The sequence below is a fragment of the Callithrix jacchus genome, chromosome 6 (genome assembly GCF_049354715.1).
Source record: "Callithrix jacchus isolate 240 chromosome 6, calJac240_pri, whole genome shotgun sequence".
Lineage (NCBI taxonomy): Eukaryota > Metazoa > Chordata > Mammalia > Primates > Cebidae > Callithrix > Callithrix jacchus.
The window spans coordinates 151,351,629-151,371,346 of NC_133507.1; the positions used below are offsets into that span (position 1 = coordinate 151,351,629).

At 36.1% G+C, this 19,718-nt stretch overlaps 1 protein-coding gene across 50 annotated transcripts in view; it reads right to left on the minus strand.

The window, feature by feature from the left end:
* TRIP12 (thyroid hormone receptor interactor 12) overlaps nucleotides 1-19,718 on the minus strand; it is a 160,270-nt gene that overhangs the window by 47,249 nt on the left and 93,303 nt on the right. For 42 of the 50 annotated variants that reach the window (XM_078328783.1, XM_078328777.1, XM_035306006.3 and 39 more), the window contains 6 exons: nucleotides 17,172-17,255; nucleotides 15,493-15,588; nucleotides 4,220-4,368; nucleotides 1,132-1,167; nucleotides 958-1,053; nucleotides 112-204 (listed from right to left, as the gene is read on the minus strand). In XM_078328783.1, the coding sequence (XP_078184909.1) occupies nucleotides 112-204; nucleotides 958-1,053; nucleotides 1,132-1,167; nucleotides 4,220-4,368; nucleotides 15,493-15,588; nucleotides 17,172-17,255 (554 nt within the window). The remainder of the gene's footprint in view (nucleotides 1-111; nucleotides 205-957; nucleotides 1,054-1,131; nucleotides 1,168-4,219; nucleotides 4,369-15,492; nucleotides 15,589-17,171; nucleotides 17,256-19,718) is intronic. The other 8 variants (XM_078328785.1, XM_078328784.1, XM_078328782.1 and 5 more) reach the window with 1 other exon arrangement.

The following is a 19,718-nucleotide window of genomic DNA, read 5'->3' on the forward strand; positions in this document are numbered from 1 at the left end:
ACTTTGGAAATGACGTATATCTTACAAAAACTGCAATCAAGGAGCTAGTACAAATGTGGATTTAAAAATTTCTACATAAAGTGAAATGTAGTCCTAGGTAACAACACTTACCGCCTGTAGAATGGCTTTACTGTGTCTCCGTGACAACATCTCCAAGGCAGTCAAGGCCTGCTCTGCCACATCAATACACTGAATAACTTGCAGCTGGGAACATATACATAGTTACCATAAGGTTATCATTTAAGTTCTTTTCTAACAACATATCTTTTACATACATAAAAACATTATTTTTTCTAATTTACATCAATGTATATTATCTCTAACATGTAACCCATCATAGGATATAAGTATAGTCAAAACAGTTTCCTTCTAACCTGTTTTAAGATACTGTTTTACATAATAAACCAAACCCAATTACATAACTTTAAAATCTTCAGATTTAAAATAGATGAGTTGTTTTACATAACAAAAATTTTAAATCAGATTTTAAACTTTACACCATATTGCAAGTTTCATCAGATAAAGCAAATTTTGTTGTGCGTTAAACAAACAAAAAGATCCATAAGACAGACCAAAAACACAATTTACTGCAAACCATATGAGAAATTTCTATTCACCACTGAATCATCTTTCTCAGCTACATAATGAGGGTATAAAAATAGCTATCAACCTCAATGGGATGTTTTCTAGAAATTACATTATTTTTAATCAAGTACTTTAAAGTTCTTCTCTTAAAGTTCTTACATTAATGTGCTATTTCTTATTAAAAATTACAAACTAGGCTGATTCTATAAATGATTTATCTTCAACTTCAAACTACTGATCTGCTGGACATGAAACAGTCTTCAGGAATCTTGGCTAAAAAATATACTTTAGGTAACAGAAGCTAAAATTCAAGAGTTTGAAACTTGATTCCCTATGCCTGCTTTTGAACAAGTGGGATAAAAGTAGAATCACCTTTTCTAAAAAGACAGGAATAGCATCTACTACAACAGCAGATGATCGAGGAAGTGCTTCCATCATGTATGTTAAGGCTCGACAAGCATGGTTCATCTAGAAAAGAAGAGATTTTACTGAATAAAAACTCAAAACTTAAATACACACCATTAAAATAATACAGTATATACTTACAATATCAAAATTATGCTCCATCTGAAGTAACGTTATCTGTTAAAAAAAAAAATTACAAAGTATTAGAAGCTAATTTCGTAGGGAAAATCCTAGAGGTATTTCTTCCTCTTCTACTTCAACTGAAATGGAAGGTATGAATCGTAACTCACCACACAAAAATATCTTCAAGATAAAACCTAGTAGACATACACAGAAATGATTACACTAAGGATGGTTCATCACATATGGTGACTCTGACTTAAGTGTGCTGCTAGATAACTATCGCCTCATGATACAGGTCACAAACAAAGCCTTCTTGTTACTTACAACCTATTCTTTTGGTAGCTCTAACCCCTTTCAATAGCCTATTAATATATCCATGAGAACTTACCAGTGTTAGTAAATACTAGATACATAAACTAACAGGATCAGCAATGCACTGACATTTGTTGAATTACCAACTGTCAGCACAGATTCAGGACCATAACTTAAACTCTTGTGAACAAGCTTCTCTTAAAACAGATAAGCATCATTTAACTCACCTGTAAAATACACAGTTAATATAGGATTTAAATACAAGACAGATCACATCAGAAACTGTGCACTAATTACAGCCAAATTAATTACTCGATATATGCATAAGTTTAAATATCTGATTTTAGTTTGTCTTGTGAAAAGATCTTAAGCAGATTTCAGCTATGTTTTTTCTAATGAAGGAATGCAAAACTGCTGGGGATTCACACACTATCCTCTCGAAGCAGCTGAGTCACCAAAGAAATTTCCTCCCTGGGGGTAAGACAGCCATTCACTATCTTCTGGTTCAACGGAAAATTTTTAATTCACTGAATTTAAGCTTGTAAGTACACTTCAATTAAATTTATAACAACAACAAACGTCAGATATTCTAACATAATAATCATTCAATATGAATGTCTTCTCAGCTCTGAATTGTGCCGGGTAAAGTATCTACATACCAGAAGTCCTAAGAACTATTTTTGTTTTAAAGTCACATACAAATGATGTAACATATACACACAACCCATTAAGAATCCAAAAACAAAACAATTTATCAAATCACTTACTATCAGTCACTTAAAACACTTAGTCTAATTTGAAAGGACTTGTCATGTTAAAAGAAAAAGTAGTAAGTTCCTCAATTATTAAATAACCTTGTTAGACTGTGTTTGGGAAGGACTGGTATAAACAGGTCCCCTTTCATCAACAACGACTATTTATGTCACATTACTGTATTGTGATGAACAGATATAAATAATATTCAGTTGAGATAAAAGATAAATCTAGATAACTCATTAATAACAGCCATTATTAGTAGCGTCAGCATACTTGTGCAAGTCAATTAGGTACTTAAATCTAATTAACAATCAGCACATTAAGTAAACTGAATTATGTATCAACATTTCTGCCTGGACTTAATGGTTTCTTTAACTAATAAAAGCTAATTTTAACTGTAGATAGCATAAGGTAAGCCTATGCTTCACTTCTTAGTGAACAACAATAACAATATAACAAATGAAAGTTTGATTCAGGTCACAGAAGTCAGCTATTGAACAAATCAGCAATCTGAGAATGGATATTAACATAGGCAAAATCTGAAAGTTGAAAGGTTAGTAACATTACTATTATCAACACTCAGAAAGCAACAAGTACAACTTTTACTAGAATGGAAATGATAAGATTTGGAAACTGGCTTTTATTCTCTGCATATGGGTGGCAGGTGAAAAAACTGTAATATCCTTTATCAAACTGCCAGAGCTGAGCCATCCAAATAAGAACAAGCGAAGTAAGGACAGTCACTGTGTATTTCACAGGCCTTTCTTTACTCAGCTCTCTCCCTAAAACTCAAGTTATCTCTATAATTTGATAATCTGATCAAATGAGACAATATGATATACCAACCATAACTTCATTTTTTGCCAGCTTTACTAGATATACAAAAAAGACTTACATGGTATTTAACTATAATTTCCAAAATAAAACATGATACAAATGGAATCATATTTTTTTCAGCTTTACTGGATATACAAAAAGACTTAGATGGTATTTAAATATAATTTCCAAAATAAACATGCTACAAATGTAATCATAATGTTTGTCTTTTGGTAGTATTTGATTTAGACTCAAATTTTAATCTTAAATTATAGCCAATTTCTTTAATTTTGGACAAAGAAAATTGTCAAGCCACAATTTAAAAGCTGTATTGTGCTAAGGTGCCTACATTTGGTAATGGCATTGTTTTCTATTGTTTTCTCATTTCAAAGTTTAAGGAATCAAGCTGTTAATAAATATCTTATATGAAAATGTTAACTCACAACTGTGTTGAAAAGGCATTAAAAAGATGTTTTAAAGTCTCTTACTTCTTTTGCTGAGACAGAGTTTTCGCTCCTGTTGCCCAGGCTGGAGTGCTGGAGTGCAGTGACAAGATCTCAGCTCACTGCAACCTCAGCCTCCCACAGTCAAGCAATTCTCCTATCTCAGCCTCCGGGGCAGCTGGGATTACAGGTGCACACCACCATGCCTGGCTAATTTTTTAATTTTTAGTAGAGGCAGGGTTTTACCGTGTTGGCCAGACTGGTCTGGAACTCCTTACCTCAGGTGATCTACCTGCCTTGGTGTGAGCCATCACGCACAGCCAACATAAAACCTTTTAAACTGAAAGGATCCATATATATATCATATGGCTTGGGCTGTATTCCCATGTACGCATTTATTAAATATGAAGCCTTTCTGGCCCCCTGAACATAACCCAAAAACAGCTTCCCCCGATTACTGCTCCATGGATCGCTAGGCTAGCATGTACATTCTACATGGTAAGAGTCAAAGTATTACAAGTGAGGTGAACAACGTAAAACCAGTCATTTAAGTATCAAAAATCGGGTGACCATTCACCAAAAAATGGTTTAGAAAATTTGCTAACTCATTAGCAACTGCTCATATCTATAAGCATGAAATAAAAGCACTAAGTCATATACTCCTCACTTAATTCTATCATGTTTTAAAATTAATAATGACAATAATCATACACTCAATCCAAAACCAGCAGATTTCAGAGGACAAATGAGGTAAAACGAGGGAAAAACACTATGCTTACCAAAGCTGGAACAACACTCTTGACAGGAAACCCTCCCAGTGTCTCCTCATTTCCCATGACCAGTAACTGACACATCTCAATAACTGCCTGAAGCTGCTGACTTTCATCACTGGCTTGTAATCCTTGTAGTAGCTGCTGGGCCTTAGAACCTTCAGAGAAACAAATAATTATCATTTTTAAACATTTAAGAAAATTATTAGTAGGCATAAGCTGTGACTCAAAATGTAATCGACAACTTATCTTCTTTGGATCCTAATGAAAGACTAGATCTATACCAGGGCTGGCCAAGGCACACTGCTGATACGTTGAAGGAAGAATTAAGTCAGTTGGATCCACTCTGCCTTAACATGCTCACACAGTTATATATTTTTGTCTTCTTAATTGAAAAGTTGACTGATTGTATAGCAAAAACAAAAAATAGTATCCATAAGACCAGTATGAATTGATAGCTTTGATATTACTGTTTTAAAGAAATACAGTGAAGAAATTTAGTGAAACAAAGGCTTTCTACAGTAATAAAAACCTGTTAAACAATGATGCCCAGACTTCAAAGGAAATGTTATACACCTCTAAGTATCTGCACCAGAACCAACAAAATGCAACTGACAGTGAAGGGCAAGGAAATAAAAAACAAATGCAACAATGTCTTTAACAAAAAAGAGAATGAAACAATAAAGCATTCTGTAAAAATAAAAACAAAACACAAACACACACACAATTATAAGCCCTTGCATCTTCTTTCATTTCCTGCACAGATGGCTATCACAGTGTTTCTACTTTAAGACTTAATTCCATTACTCCAACAATTGAAATATGTGAAGACTCAACAACCACAGAGAAATAAGTTTTCATTAAGCTGAACGATACACTCCAAAATAAAGTCTACAGGCTGGGTACAGTGGCTCATGCCTGTAATCTAAGCACTTTGGGAGGCCAAGGCAGGTGGATCACTTGAGGTCAGGAGTTTGAAACCAGCCTGGCCAACATGGAGAAACACCATGTCTACTAAAAATACAAAAATTAGCTGGGCGAAGCGGCATGGACCTGTAGTCCCAGATGCTCAGGAGGCTGAGGCAGGAGAATTGCCTGAACCTGAGAGGCAGAGGTTGCAGTGAGCTGAGATCATGCCACGAACTGCACTACAGCCTGGGTGACAGATTAAGACTTCATCTCAAAAATAGTCAATTAATGTAAAAAAAAAAAAATAAAGTCTATGAATGTGGTTTCATTTTCCATGGACACTTTCCTAATTGAAACCACAATTAATTCAATTAACACTTAACTAGTCTTATATAACGATGTTACTTTTAAAGCCCTTTCCCTTCTCAGACCTTTCCAAGTTATTCTTTGCGTATTTTCCCAGTCCCATATCACTAAGTCTTGAAATGTGTGGAAATGGGATATATGCCTGGAAACTGTCAATGAATATGGAATTCTCATAAAAACTCAAATTAGTAATTTCTATTGAACTTCAGTGACATTCCTGGGGGCATACACCTCTCAAGGGGCACGTGGCAATCCATGGAAGTTGTTTTATGGTTTAAGACTGTGGCTACTGCATTCCATAGCTATCGCTCTCTACCTACTTTGTTTAACCGTAACTAAAAACCCATCCAAAAATACACTGGAAGAAAAGTTCAGAGAAATGCCATTTAACAATTTTAAACTAAATAATATCAATTCTAGTGAGAGCACAGTTATCGTTTCTGTGTTGACATAATGTGGAAGGCAAAATAAAATAATAGAAAAATAGTGAAAATAAATGAATCCACAGCTGATTCTAACTTGACTTCAAAAGGATTCATATGAAACATAGCCTAAAAGCACAACAACCTAAGAGAAAGAACTGACATGTGCATGACTGGATGGAGGTCTTATAACCAGTGGGGTGGGCAACTGTAAGAACATGGATCTTATACAGAATAACCAAAATGATAAGCAACCAATAAACACTTGGGATGGTCCTAAAAATAACTTATGTTGAATTGAAAATAACAAAAAGCCAAAACCATATCCAAAACCTAATTTATCCTCTGATCTGTGAGGAGAAACCAACTCCTAGATTAGTGGATTTTGAATTTAGAATCATTTATACTCTTAAATACTACTGAGAGACCACAAAGCACTTTTGTTTATGTGGATTATATTTATTGATAATTTAAAAATATGTTCTTAAAATAGAAACATTTTAAATATTTGCCAATTAACTCATTACATATTAATATAAACAATTTTGAGTTTGTAAGTCCTTATTTTCCAAAACAAGAAAATCAATGAGAAGAGTAGCATTACTGTACTTTTGTTACAGGTGACTTTAATAAAAGGCTTATCAAAAGACAACTGGATTACTGACTCTGTCTGTACCTATACTCCATCTGTGGTATGTTATCTGAGATGAAATACCCTTGGCCCTTGGTATACGCAGGAGATTGGTTCTAGGACTGTTCATGGATACTAAAAAACCTATACATACTGAAGTCTTACATTCTGCCCCATGGATATAAAAATTTGGCCCTCCATACCCTCAAAGCTTCACATCCTACAAACACTGTTTTTTGTTGTTGTTTGTTTTTGACACAGAGTCTCCCACTGTCACCCAGGCTGGAGTGCAGTGGCATGGTCTCAGCTCACTACAACCTCCGCTTTGTGGGTTCCAGTGATTCCTGCCTCAGCCTCTGATAGCTGGAATTACAAGCACATACCACCACCACACTTGGCTGATTTCTTTTTTTTTTTTTGTATTTTTAGTAAAGATGGGGTCTCACCATGTTGGCCAGGCTGGTCTTGAACGCCTGACCTCAGGTGATCTGCCCACCTTGGCCTCTCAAATGCTGGGATTACAGGCATGAGCCGCCTCACCAGGCCCAAACACTGTAGTTTCAATCTGAATTTGGTTGCTGATGCAGAACTCATGGATACAGAAGGCTAACTGTATTTTTAAAATCCATGAAGAAGCGAACTGGCACAGTTCAAACTCATGTTGTTCAAGAGTCAACTGAATATGGAAAAGATTGGCCTTATTTTGTTCCAAAGATTATTAAAAAGACATGTATTGGGAGTAGAGACCTAATTAAATAAACTTTGGTTCAGCAAGAGCATCTTAGATAAAAACTGAATGATTTTTACTAGGCAATGGAAAACACAATGACTGCTAGCACCATTTAGTGCCACTGCTTTGATACTTAAGGTCCCAGCAATTTTACTCACTACAGCTTTTGCACCAGCAGTTCAAACATTAATGAAGTAGAAAAGGAAAAATTTTAGTAACTATTATTTAGTTTTGACCCTATGGAACTCATTTAAGGGTCTCTCTCAGGAACCAAGAGTCCACAAATCACACTTTGAAAAACATTATCGTATATCAGGGATTGACAGGCAAACGTTTTCTCTCAAGGGCCAGGCAGTAATTATTTTGGGCTTTACAGGCATATGGTCTCTACTGCAACTACTCAACTCTGGCATTGTAGCTGGAAAGTAGCCACAGAAAGTAAGACTAATATAAACAAATGAACATGACTGTATTCCAATAAAACACTTTGGATACTGAAATTTGAACTGCATTTAATTTCCAAGTCATAAAATATTACTCTTTTAAAATGTTTTCAGCCCGCGTGAAATCCATTCTTAAGAGTTCACAGGCAGTATGAAAACAAGCAGGAGCATGGATTTGGCCCTTGGGCAGTAGATTGCTAACTTCCGACGCAGAAGGAAAAGAGAAGCCTATAGTGCTTTAGGAATCGTACGATGCTAACGTGTTGAAATAAACTAGCCCCACCAGACAGGTACTCAGTTCTGGAACCATGAAAACTGGTAAGAGTCCAGACAAGGGTGGCTCAAAGCCTGTAATCCCAGCACTTTGGGAGACCGAGGTGGGCAGAGCAACTGAGGTCAGGAGTTTGAAAAGAGCCTGGCCAACATGGTGAAACCCTGTCTCTACTAAAAACACAAAAATCAACCATACGTGGTGGTGTGCACCTGTAGTCCCAGATACTCAGAGGCTGAGGCATGAAGATCACTTAAACCCAGGAGGCAGAAGTTTGCAATGAGCCGAGATTGTGCCATTGTATTCCAGCCTGGGAAATAAGAGCAAGACTCTATCTCAAAAAGAGTAAGTTTTGATAGAAGAAAATATTCTTCAATCTCATGGTGTTGAGAAGTCAAAGTCTCAACAGAGAGAGTAGGCATCAAAGACCCACAGCTGGTACCCGAACTCCCAAGATGTCTGCCACATTTTGAGGCTGCTTAATTATTCACACCTGAGCAGACACCGATTTGCAAAGTTGTGAATCAAAATCCTAGGAGGGCCACAACAAAGAAACAGTGACTAGCCAGAGGTGAAATGAGTCACATCAAAATTGCAACTCTGGTTAAAATAGGCTCAAGTTCAAGTCCTGATTAGAGTTAAAAGTGATCAGCTCTGGACCCTTTATTTTGGTAGAGAAAAAAGAAAACTAGCACTAGCAGAAGATATCATTTTGGGCCACTTTAGTTCTTTCATACAAAATGTCTGTCACATAACCAAACAGTAACTAGACATATCAAGGAGCAGGAATATGGGACTGATAATCAAGGCAGAAGCGGGGCAGTGGGGGAGATAAAGCAAACAAATACCTCTAGAATGAAAAGACAAGTATTTTATAAATATAATGTATTAAAAATACAGGCAAAGATGGACAAAAATAAGAGTATAAAGATTTTCAACAGATAACTGGCATCTATACAAAGAGAATCAAAAAACTATTCAGAACTGAAAATCATATCTGAAATTAAGATCTCATTGATGGGTTTAACAAAAGATTGAAAGCAGCAGAAAACTTATCAATAAGAAGTTTTCCAACTGGGCAAAGAGAAAAAATTCTGAAAACAAAACCAAAAATAAAACAGAGCCAAAGAGACATGCTAGATAGAGCCCAAAGTTTAAACTGTATGATCTTCATACTCCCCAAAAGGAAAGGAGGAAGAGTATCTGATGATGAGAGAAGCAATACAAGGCAAAATAATGACCAAGAATTTTCTAAAACTGAAGATATCAACTCACATATTCTTATCCACTGATGAAGGACAAGAAAATTAAGGGTCAGGGAAAACATCACCTAAACTCAATAGTCACAATATTAAAAAACAATATGGTTTTTTATTTTTTATTTTTTTTTTTTTGAGACAGGGTCCCATGCTGGATTACAGTGGCCTGATCTCAGCTCACTACAACCTCTGCTTCCTAGGCTCAGGTGATTTTCCTGCCTCAGCCTACTGAGTAGCTGAGACTACAGGAATGTGCCACCACTCCAGGCTAATTTTTCTAGTTTTGTAGAGATGGAGTTTCACCATGTTGCCTACGCTGGTTTTAAACTCCTGAACTCAAGCGATCCACCAATCTCAGCCTCCTCAAGTGCTGGGCTTACAGATGTGAGATACCAAACTTGACCTAAAAAATAATTTTTCAAAAAATGTTTATTATTTTTACTATTATTTATTTTCAAAAATAAAAAATTCTAAAAGTCAGAGAAAAAAAAGGCATTGCCCTGTAAGGGGAACCGTAAGACTCTAAAAGAGAAACCATAGAAGCCAGAAGATATGATAAAGTGCTGAGAGCTTCTACACGTGGGGAAACTGACACAAGAACAGAAAATGAAACACCGCATATTCTCACTCATAGGCGGGTGATGAAAAATGAGAACACATGGACACAGAAAGGGGAGTACTAAACACTGGGGTCTATTGGGGGGAAAAGGGGAGGGCCAGTGGGAGGGGGAGGTGGGGAGGGATAGCCTGGGGAGAAATGCCAAATGTGGGTGAAGGGGAGAAGGGAAGCAAAGCACACTGCCATGTGTGTACCTATGCAACAGTCTTGCATGCTCTGCTCATGTACCCCAAAACCTAAAATCCAATAAAAAAAATTAAAAATAAATAAATGCATATGGACCACATGCCTGTAACCCAAGCAACTTAGAAACTGAAGCAGAGATCACTTGACGCCAAAGGTTTGTGACTAGTCAGGGCAACAGAGTGAGATGCCTTCTTTCTCTTTCTTTTTTTCTTTCTTTCATTCATTCATTCATTCATTCATTCACAAAGGGACATCAAGGATTTCTCAAACACGGAAGGAAATCATTATCAATAGTCAAACACTATTTCTAAAAAAAAAAAAAAAAGTTCTTCAGGCTAGAGGGAAACTACCCTCTAAAGAAAAAAGAAAACTGCAAGAAGAAATTAAGAGCACTGCAAAGGGTAAGTATGTTGGTAAACATAAAAGCATATGAATACTCTAAATAACATTGTCTTATCAAGTACATAACATGTACACGTAGTAAAACAAACTAAATACAACAGTATAAAGGAGGGCAAGAGGTAAAAAGTGTTAATAAACTGTTGTAAGGTTCTTGTACTGTTTGGAAAATGATAAAGTACTAATTTAAGGTATGCTGTAATAAACGAAAGAATACGCATTATAGTCCCTAGCATACCACTAAAAGAAATATACAAAGATATATAACTAAAAAAAGTTAGTATTACAATGAATTAATTTTAATCAGTTTGGTAAAAATTCAAAAGCTTGATACCATACTTCTGCCATACACGTTTTGGTGGAAACGCAAAATAATACAACCCCAAATGCAGGAATTTGCAACATCTACCAAAACATAGCATGCAATCACACCCATTTAAACAGCAAACCTGCTTCTAAAAATCTATGGTAAAGATAATGCTTGGAAAAAATATGAAGCTCCATTTCACTACAGCCCTGCTAATACGAAACAGAAAGGCAGTCCTATGGACAATATGGATCTTTATGGATTTTTTAAAGTAAATAACAGTACAAGCCATAAAAGATTGTTTATATGAAAGGAAACAGGGAAAATGGAAAGCAAAAGAAGATAAGCTTTTTGTAAATATACCTTGTTTGTAGATTTGACTTTTAGAACTATGTAAATATTAAATAATTATAAAAACAAAATATAAACTTTAAAAAGTAGTCCCTAAAAATGAGAAGCAAAATGAAGTAAATGAACAAAACCAACTTGGTGGCATAAACAAAGAGATGGATTATTTCAAATGACTTTAAAACATATTAACACAAAGTAAAAAAAAAATCTCAAGAACAGAAAGAACTGTAAAAACATCATTTTAACTTGTTCAATAATAATACTTTTGGTGGCAACTTGAAATCTTGTACTGTGGGATAAAGCAAATGGGTCACTATGCTATTATTATTGGGAATTAGGCCACTCAGCAATGAGGAAAGGAGATACATCAATGAAGTTAAATAAAAACACCATAGACCTAAATATGACTTGGTGGTATCAGTACCAAATATGAATTGGTGGTATCAGTATCAACTTTCAAAAGAGTCTAGAATAATGGTCAACTCAATGGAAATAAGCCCAGACTGTGATCTCTAAATACAAAATAAACCAAGGCTCTCTGGGGAAATGAACAATTTTAGGTATGGGGAGTGTATTCGTCCATTCTGACACTGCTATGAAGAAATAACCAAGACTGGGTAATTTATAAAGAAAATGGGTTTAATTAACTCACAATTTGGCATGGCTGGGGATGCCTCAAGAAACTTACAATCAGTGGAAGGCACTTCTTCACAGGGAGGCAGAAAAAAGAATGAGTGCCAACAGAAAAAAATGCCAAATGCTTATAAAACCATCGGATCTGGTGAGAATTCACTATCAGGAGAGCAGTATGGGGGGAACCACCCCCATGATTCAATTACCTTCCACTGGGTCCCTCTCAGTGGGGATTATGGAGATTACAATTCAAGATGAGATTTGGGTGGGTACATAGCCAAACCACAGCAAGGAGAAAAAAATAAGTCAACTGAGTTTGGCACATCTTGTCATACCAGAAAGTAAGAAGGCTTATCAAAAATTACTAAGGTTATGACCAAAAGATTCAGAAGCCAACCTCAAAAAGATTCTATCATCCAATGCTAGGGTAATTTAAGCATCAGTGAAAATCACTGAAATGCCTAATACATGTCTCAATCTACCACTTACAATTACACTTAAAAACAAACATGTTAAAAAGCAAAACAAAAATGTAACAATGGCACCTTTGGAGGCCATAAAAATCACTCCTTTTATTAACTAGTAAAGAATGAAAAATAATTATTCAGCTATTGTCCTGGGCAATCAAATGGAAGGTGAGAAGAAGATATCCTTTATATATTTCTACTAAATTATTAATACTGATTTTACTGCTCATAAATGAAAAGTGATTATTAGGTCTAAAATACTACCAGTTTGTAACCCCTATTACATAAACACTTTGTTGCAACAGCTTGTTAAGAGACAGACACTATGTACTTCCCGATACAAGAACTCACTATGGCTTTTCAATCGTCTTTCCTTACCAAGAAAAGAAAATAAAGGCTCTAAACTCATTCTGAAGAGGTCTCTAGATCCAACGACCAATTTACAAGAAATACGCTTAGGACATTGAGAAAATTAAACTTTGACATCTATGGATATCCATTATCAAGAAATTACCGGTTTATTTTTTAAGTGTGAGAACAATAATGCGACTGTGTATTTTGAGGAGCATTATCTTGAACTACGTGATGAAATGATTATAGATTAAAATTACAGTCAGGTGTCGCTTATCAAATGGGGTATGTTCTGAGAAAACTGTGTTAGCCTATTTTGTCATGCAAACATTATAGAGTATACTTTAAAAAAAAACAAGTTGGTACAGCCTAATACACACCTAAGCTGTCAAGTTTGGCCCACTGCTCCTAGTCTAGAAACCTGTACAGCACGTTACTTTACTAAATACAATAGACAGTTGTAATGAGTATTTGTATGTATTAATATATCTACACTTAGAAAAGGTACAGCAAAAATATAATATAAAAAATTAAAAACCAGTACGTCTGTATAGGGCACTTACCATAAATGGAGCTTACCAGAAATGGAAGTTTCTCTGGGTGAATGAGTGAGTGGTGAGTGAATGTGAAAGCCTATAACACTACTATACACTACTATGAATTTTATAAACTCTATAATTTATATATACTAAAAAGAAATATCTTTCTTAAATTAACCTCAGTTTCCTATAACTTTACTTCATAAACTTTTTTTAACTTTGACTGTTTTGCAGTATTAACTAGCTTAAAACAATGTACAGCTGTACAAAAAACATTTTCTTTCTTTATATCTGTTATAAGCTTTTTCCTATTTTTAAAATGTTTCTTTTTTTTTTCTTAAGTTATTAAACTGTTCTTTTAAAACACTCAGACACAAACATGAGCATTAGCTTAGGCCTGCACGGGGTCAGCATCATCAGTATCATTATGTTCTACACCTCCATATCTTACGTCCCACTGAAAGGTCTTCAGGCAATGACAGGCATGAAGCTGTCATCTCCTATGACAACAATGCTTTCTTCTGGAATACCTAGTTTACAGTTAACTTTCTTCTTTAGTATGTAGAAGGAGTACATTCTTTCTTGTTGTTGTTTTGTTTTTGTTTTTCTGAGACGGAGTTTCGCTCTTGTTACCGAGGATGGAGTGCAATGGCACGATCTTGGCTCACTGCAACCTCCGTCTCCTGCGTTCAAGCAATTCTCCTGCCTCAGCCTCCTGAGTAGCTGGGACTACAGGTGTGCACCACCATGCCCAGCTAATTTTTGTATTTTTAGTAGAGATGGGGTTTCACCTTGTTGACCAGGATGGTCTTGATCTCTTGACCTCGTGATCCACCCGCCTCGGCCTCCCAAAGTGCTGGGATTATAGGCGTGAGCCACTGTGCCCAGCCAGGAGTACATTCTAAATCAAGCTTGTCCAATGCATGGCCCATGGCACCTTTGAATGAGGCCCAACACAAATCCGTAAACTTTCTTAAAATATTATGAGATTTTTTTTGTGATTTTTTTTTTAAGCTCATCAGCAATCGTTAGTGTTATTATAGTTAGTGTTACTGTATTTCATGTGTGGCCCAAGACAATTCTTCTTTCAACATGGCCCAGAGAGGCAAAAAGACTGGACACCCCTGCTTTAAATGACAAAAGTGTAGTTAAATAATGTGTACTGTATATATAGCTAAATGATAGAAATTTTTCAGCTCCATTATAATCTTGTGGGACTGATGTAATGTATGTGATCTGTTGCTGAATGAAGCATCATCATGCAGCACATGACTGTATATAATGTCTGGGATGCATTTCCAACTAATATGGGAAGAAGGATGTGAGTGAGGCTAAAGATAAAGACTGGACATGAAGTAGACACTATTGAAGCTGGGTCATGGGCAAAGAGGTATGGCATTATTTTTGACTCTATTTCTAGTTCACGCTTTATATTAAGTTCATGTGTAAAGGTTGATGGTAAATAAAGGTTTCTGATATTTTTAAATCAATACCCTTAGGGACCCCTTGCAACTCTTTTTTTTTTTTTTTTTCTTTCCAGGCTTCTCCCCAGTGCTAAATAAAATCAAATTTCTCTTAAAACAAAAACAAAACTTAAGAAACATTATCTGATTGCAATGTATAGATTATATTTTGAACCCAATTCAAAGAAACAGGCCAGGCACCATGCTTAACGCCTGTAATCCCAGCACTTTGGGAGACCAAGGCGGGCAGATTACCTGAGGTCAGGAGCTCGAGACCAGCCATCCAACATGGTGAAACCCCGTCTCTAATAAAAATACAAAAATTAGCCAGGCTTGATGGCAAACACCTGTAATCCCAGCTACTCAGGAGGCTGAGGCGGGAGGATTGTTTGAACCCGAGAGGCAGAGGTTACAGTGAGCCAAAGATCACGCCACTGCACTTCAGCCTGGATGACAGAAGCAAGACTCTGTCTCAAAAAAAAAAAAAAAAAAAAAAAAATGCATATGAAAACCAACATCCTTATGTCTAAATATTTAAAGCTATATATTAAAAAAAAAAAAGTCAGCTAGCAAACTGTTTAATGTTTTATCCTTTTACCTTGACAAAGATATCATTATGACAAACTCAGGACTCAAGAGGGCAAAACATTCCATCAGGTACAATATTACCAATGTATAATTGTTTGAGATTCTTTATTCTTCTTTTGTTCAATCAATCAATCAATCAATCTTGCTATAAAATCTGGATGGTTTTCTAATAATTCCAATTCAGCAATGAAAGTTGTATTTAAGGTGTAAAAAAAAAAAAAACAAGCCTTATTTTTAAAAATGGGTTAAAGTTGATGAAAAACTTAATATTTACATCAACAGGTTACAAGTAAAAATAGCAGTCAGCTAATTATTGATGGGTTTCAGGGAAGGAATATTTTTACTTACTAGCTCCGCTTCCAATTGTTCTATGGAAAAGCTGTGACATCCGAGGACCAAGAGGACCAAACAGGTGAGGGGGAAGACCCCTTGCCTCTAACAAAGCTAAGGAGAAAAGAAGGGCAGAGTGAACAGCTAGTTGACTTCATGCAACTGATCTATCTAAAAATTTCAAGTAACTGATTCATCTCACTTAACTGATTCAGTAAATGTTACTCTGCTTTCTGGACTTTAAGAGAAGCTACAAAGTTCCAAGGCCACCCTAACATATTAATGTATTAAAATAAATTAAAATGCACATGTGCCAGCTCCAATTATCTTAAGGTTTTATGAAGAAATTTTAAAAAAATAAGTGCCAGTAGGAAGGTGTACACACTTCATGAACATCCTAAGGTAAATGTTTTGATATTTTGATGAACTAATATGTTAAGCACCCTCGCTCTGTTTTCTGTCTGACATTATTTCCCAATCAGATATTGGTAATCAGATCTATAAAACCACATGAAAACAGTGTATGATTTTTATCAGTTCCAAAAACCGAAAAAAAAAACAGGACGGGCGTGGTGGCTCACATCTGTAATCCCAGCACTTTGGGAGTCCGAGACAGGAGGACCACCTGAGGTCAGGAGTTCAAGACCAGCCTGGCCAACCTGATGAAACCCCATTTCTTTAAAAATACAAAAATTAGCCAGGTACAGTGGAAGACACCTGTAATCGTAGCTACTCAGGAGGCTGAAGCAGGAGAACGGCTTGAATGCGGGAGGTGGAGGTTGCAGAGAGCTGAGATCATGCACTCCAGCCTAGGCAACAGAGTAAGACTCCGTCTCATAACACACACACACACACACACACACACACACAGACGCTCTCTCTCTCTCAAAACACATATACATTATGTGTTCATGAGTATCCAAGTCCTAGTTGTCTGTTCCCTCAGGAACTTAAAAGCAATCAAAAATGATTTATAAATCATTCATTTATTGTAAGCCTCACACTGAGATCTGTTATAAATCAACTGAGATAAAAATACGCACCCATCCACATATATTAAGCTGCTTTTGTAAAAGCATTTGTAATGTTAAAAAAAAAACAGTATGTGTATACACTATACATTTATTTTGAAACAGATGATCAAGAAAAACAAAAACACATGCTCAAATGTCTTATTCAAACCCATTTATGCCGCAGGGTGCAATTTTTTGAATTTTTGCATGAGTGAAAAGTCAAAACTGGGCAATGACCTTGAGCAGTAGGGTATAAATAACTCCCACATGCTTAGTGTTCCAATAATGGAACACTACGCATAAGTGGGTTTTATGTATTCATGCTAGTGGATACCAAACAAAAATACATTAAGGTACCGTTGTTCAAGATTTTTAACTCATTTATTGCCTAAACAAACTACTCATGCAACCACAATAAAGAAAAAAAATTATAAACAAAAGTAAGTATGTAAGGCTTTATCTAGTTAAACAGTGGAGATGAAGAGGCAGATAACTCATCTTCCAATTCCAAATCATGAAATTGATACTAAGAATTTTTGTGGTTGTTGCTACTGGTTTTTTTTTTTTAGAGGTGTAGGCACTGCCAGATCATGGTCAAATGAATTTAAATTAATTTCAATAAAGAATGGTATTAACAGGTAGCCCATGGTAATGGTTTCTTGTAGGCTCAATAACTGCTTTTACCTTGCAAGCGTCCCATCTCTGAATCATCTGATTCACTCTCCCCAGAGGTGGTCATGCCAACAGCTCCTGCAACAGAACTAGAGGCTTGGGGTGGAGGGGAAAGATGAGGGTTAGGAGAGGAATACTTAAACATATTATGTCTGGCTTATCTTAGAAAAACCAGTTCTGTTAGACTACAATGAATAAAGGCAATTGAACTCATCTTGCCACTGTACGTGCAACTGTTCTTCTAGACTTTATCCTGTAGCTTTTAGAACAAAAGGAGAGCTCAACTATTTTAGCACTAAAAAGGTTGTAGTTTTATGCTTCTCATTTATACATGGCTTTTGACAAATTTCTCATGCCTCTGAAACTGTTCCTTAGTTAAGGTGTCCTGAATTCCTCTTTTGAAAGTCAATAAAGAACATACTGTGCAACAATTGTGATTATTTAACAGATGGCCAATTGGTAGCAAAAATAAATAAAAAGGCAAAATTGACATTTGGGGGAAATGTTGTATGTAGATGTCTGCCTTTTAAGTCTGCTTTATTCCCAGACAGCAGTCTTGATACAATCATGTATCTGCTTTCCTTAACTTCAAGAGTGCAAAAAGATACTACAACACATGAGTGCTATGAAGCTTAAAAGAGGCTAGGCATGGTGGCTCATGCCTGTAATACCAATGCTTTGTAGGCCAGGGCAGAAGGATCATTTAAGCTCAGGGGTTTAAGATCAGCCTGGGCAATATAGTGAGATGTGTAGTCCCAATGACTCAGTGGAGCGTGCCTGAGTTGAGGGCACTGCTTGGGCCCAGGAGGCAGAAGAAGCTGCAGTGCTGGGCCATGATCACGCCACTGCACTCCAGTTTGAGCAGAAGAGCCAAGACTGTCTAAAAACAACAAGTATGAAAGAGGGGGCAACTAATGTGTCAAAACAAGTGTAAAATCAAGAGTTAAGACTCAGGATACTATTAATCAAAATATTAACCTGATCAACAGTGACAAAAAGATAGTCTAAGCTAATGGAAGTAGAGTCTATTATGAATCCGAACAGGAAGTAAAACCATATCCCTGCAAAACTAGCAGTTCGTTGTGCTGCTATGTGTCTGTTGAGGTCAAAGGGTTTTGTTTTTATTTTTGTTTTTTTGGGTGCCTTTTTTTTAAACACAGATGATTGATCTACATAAGCTCTTCAACAATACCTTAAGCCCTATATACTGCACAGATTGTGACAGAATGCAAGCAAGGAAGAACTTTTTGTCATAATTGTTAAAGAGGGATGTATGAATAACATGTGAATCTAAAGAGCTTGTCTGAAGAAAAAGATGCCAAAATACCAGCCACCAACTATATTTTCATATTACCATTCTCTTCACACACCGTTAAGTATTTTCCATATAACTTCATTATTGGGATTTAAAATAATTCTTAGAAAAACTTATGGTTTTCAACAGGGTCAGCAAACTATGGCCCAAAGGCCAAATCCAGTCCACCACATGATTTTGTAAATAAAAATTTTATTAGAACATAGCTGTACTCATTCATTTACAGGTCTGTGGCTGTTTTCATGCTATAATTACAGAATTGAGTACTTGCAACAGAGACTACATATAGCATAAAACATTTACTATCTGGCCTTTTACAAAAATGTTGGAAACTCCACAACTCCCAAAAGTTTAGAGCTACACACAGACAGATTAACAGAAATACTAAAACTGTATAAAGGTTGAGCAAAATCCACACTTCTGGAAAAGAAAAAGGAAATTAACCAATAACTGCACACTATAATGCTACTTACAGGTAGGTAGCATTTATGAAACACTTACTATACACAGGCATTATCTAAGTTTCCTCATAACTATACAAATTATAATCATCATGCACATAAGGAAACTAAGGTTTTGTGACTTTGAGCATACTTGGCCAATGTCAGATAGCTAGTTATGGATCAGAGACTTGAACTCAGGAAGTCTGACTTCACAGGTTGTACCCTTAGAAACTGTATAACTCAAATATATTCTTTAGCAGTGATTTTTAATTCAAATACAGTTGCTTCTTCACATTATACAGAAATGCTGTTAACAAGTACTGTTACTAGGTACAATTATAACTGAAATGGCTCTTAAACTTATTTTAAGACTCTTCCATCTATGTGGAAAGCAAATACCAAGTTCTAACAAATGAACTTGTTGGTATTTTAAAAATACACTCTGCAGCCCACATATTAAAAAACAAACACACACAAAAACCTAACCCATTAAGAGTACTGGTGAGGTGTTTTTTTTTTTGAAACAGTCTTGCTCTGTCACCCAGGCTGGAGTGCAGTGGTGCTATCTCAGCTCACTGCAACCTCTGCCTCCGAGGTTCAAGCCATTCTCCTGCCTCAGCCTCCCAAGTAGCTGGGACTACAGGCACATGTCACCATGCCCAGCTATTTTTTTTTTTGTATTTTTAATATGGACAGGGTTTCACAATGTTGGCCAGGATGGTCTCGATCTCTTGACCTTGTGATCCACCTGCCTCGTCCTCCCAAAAGTGTTGGGATTACAGGCATGAGCCACCTGCCCCG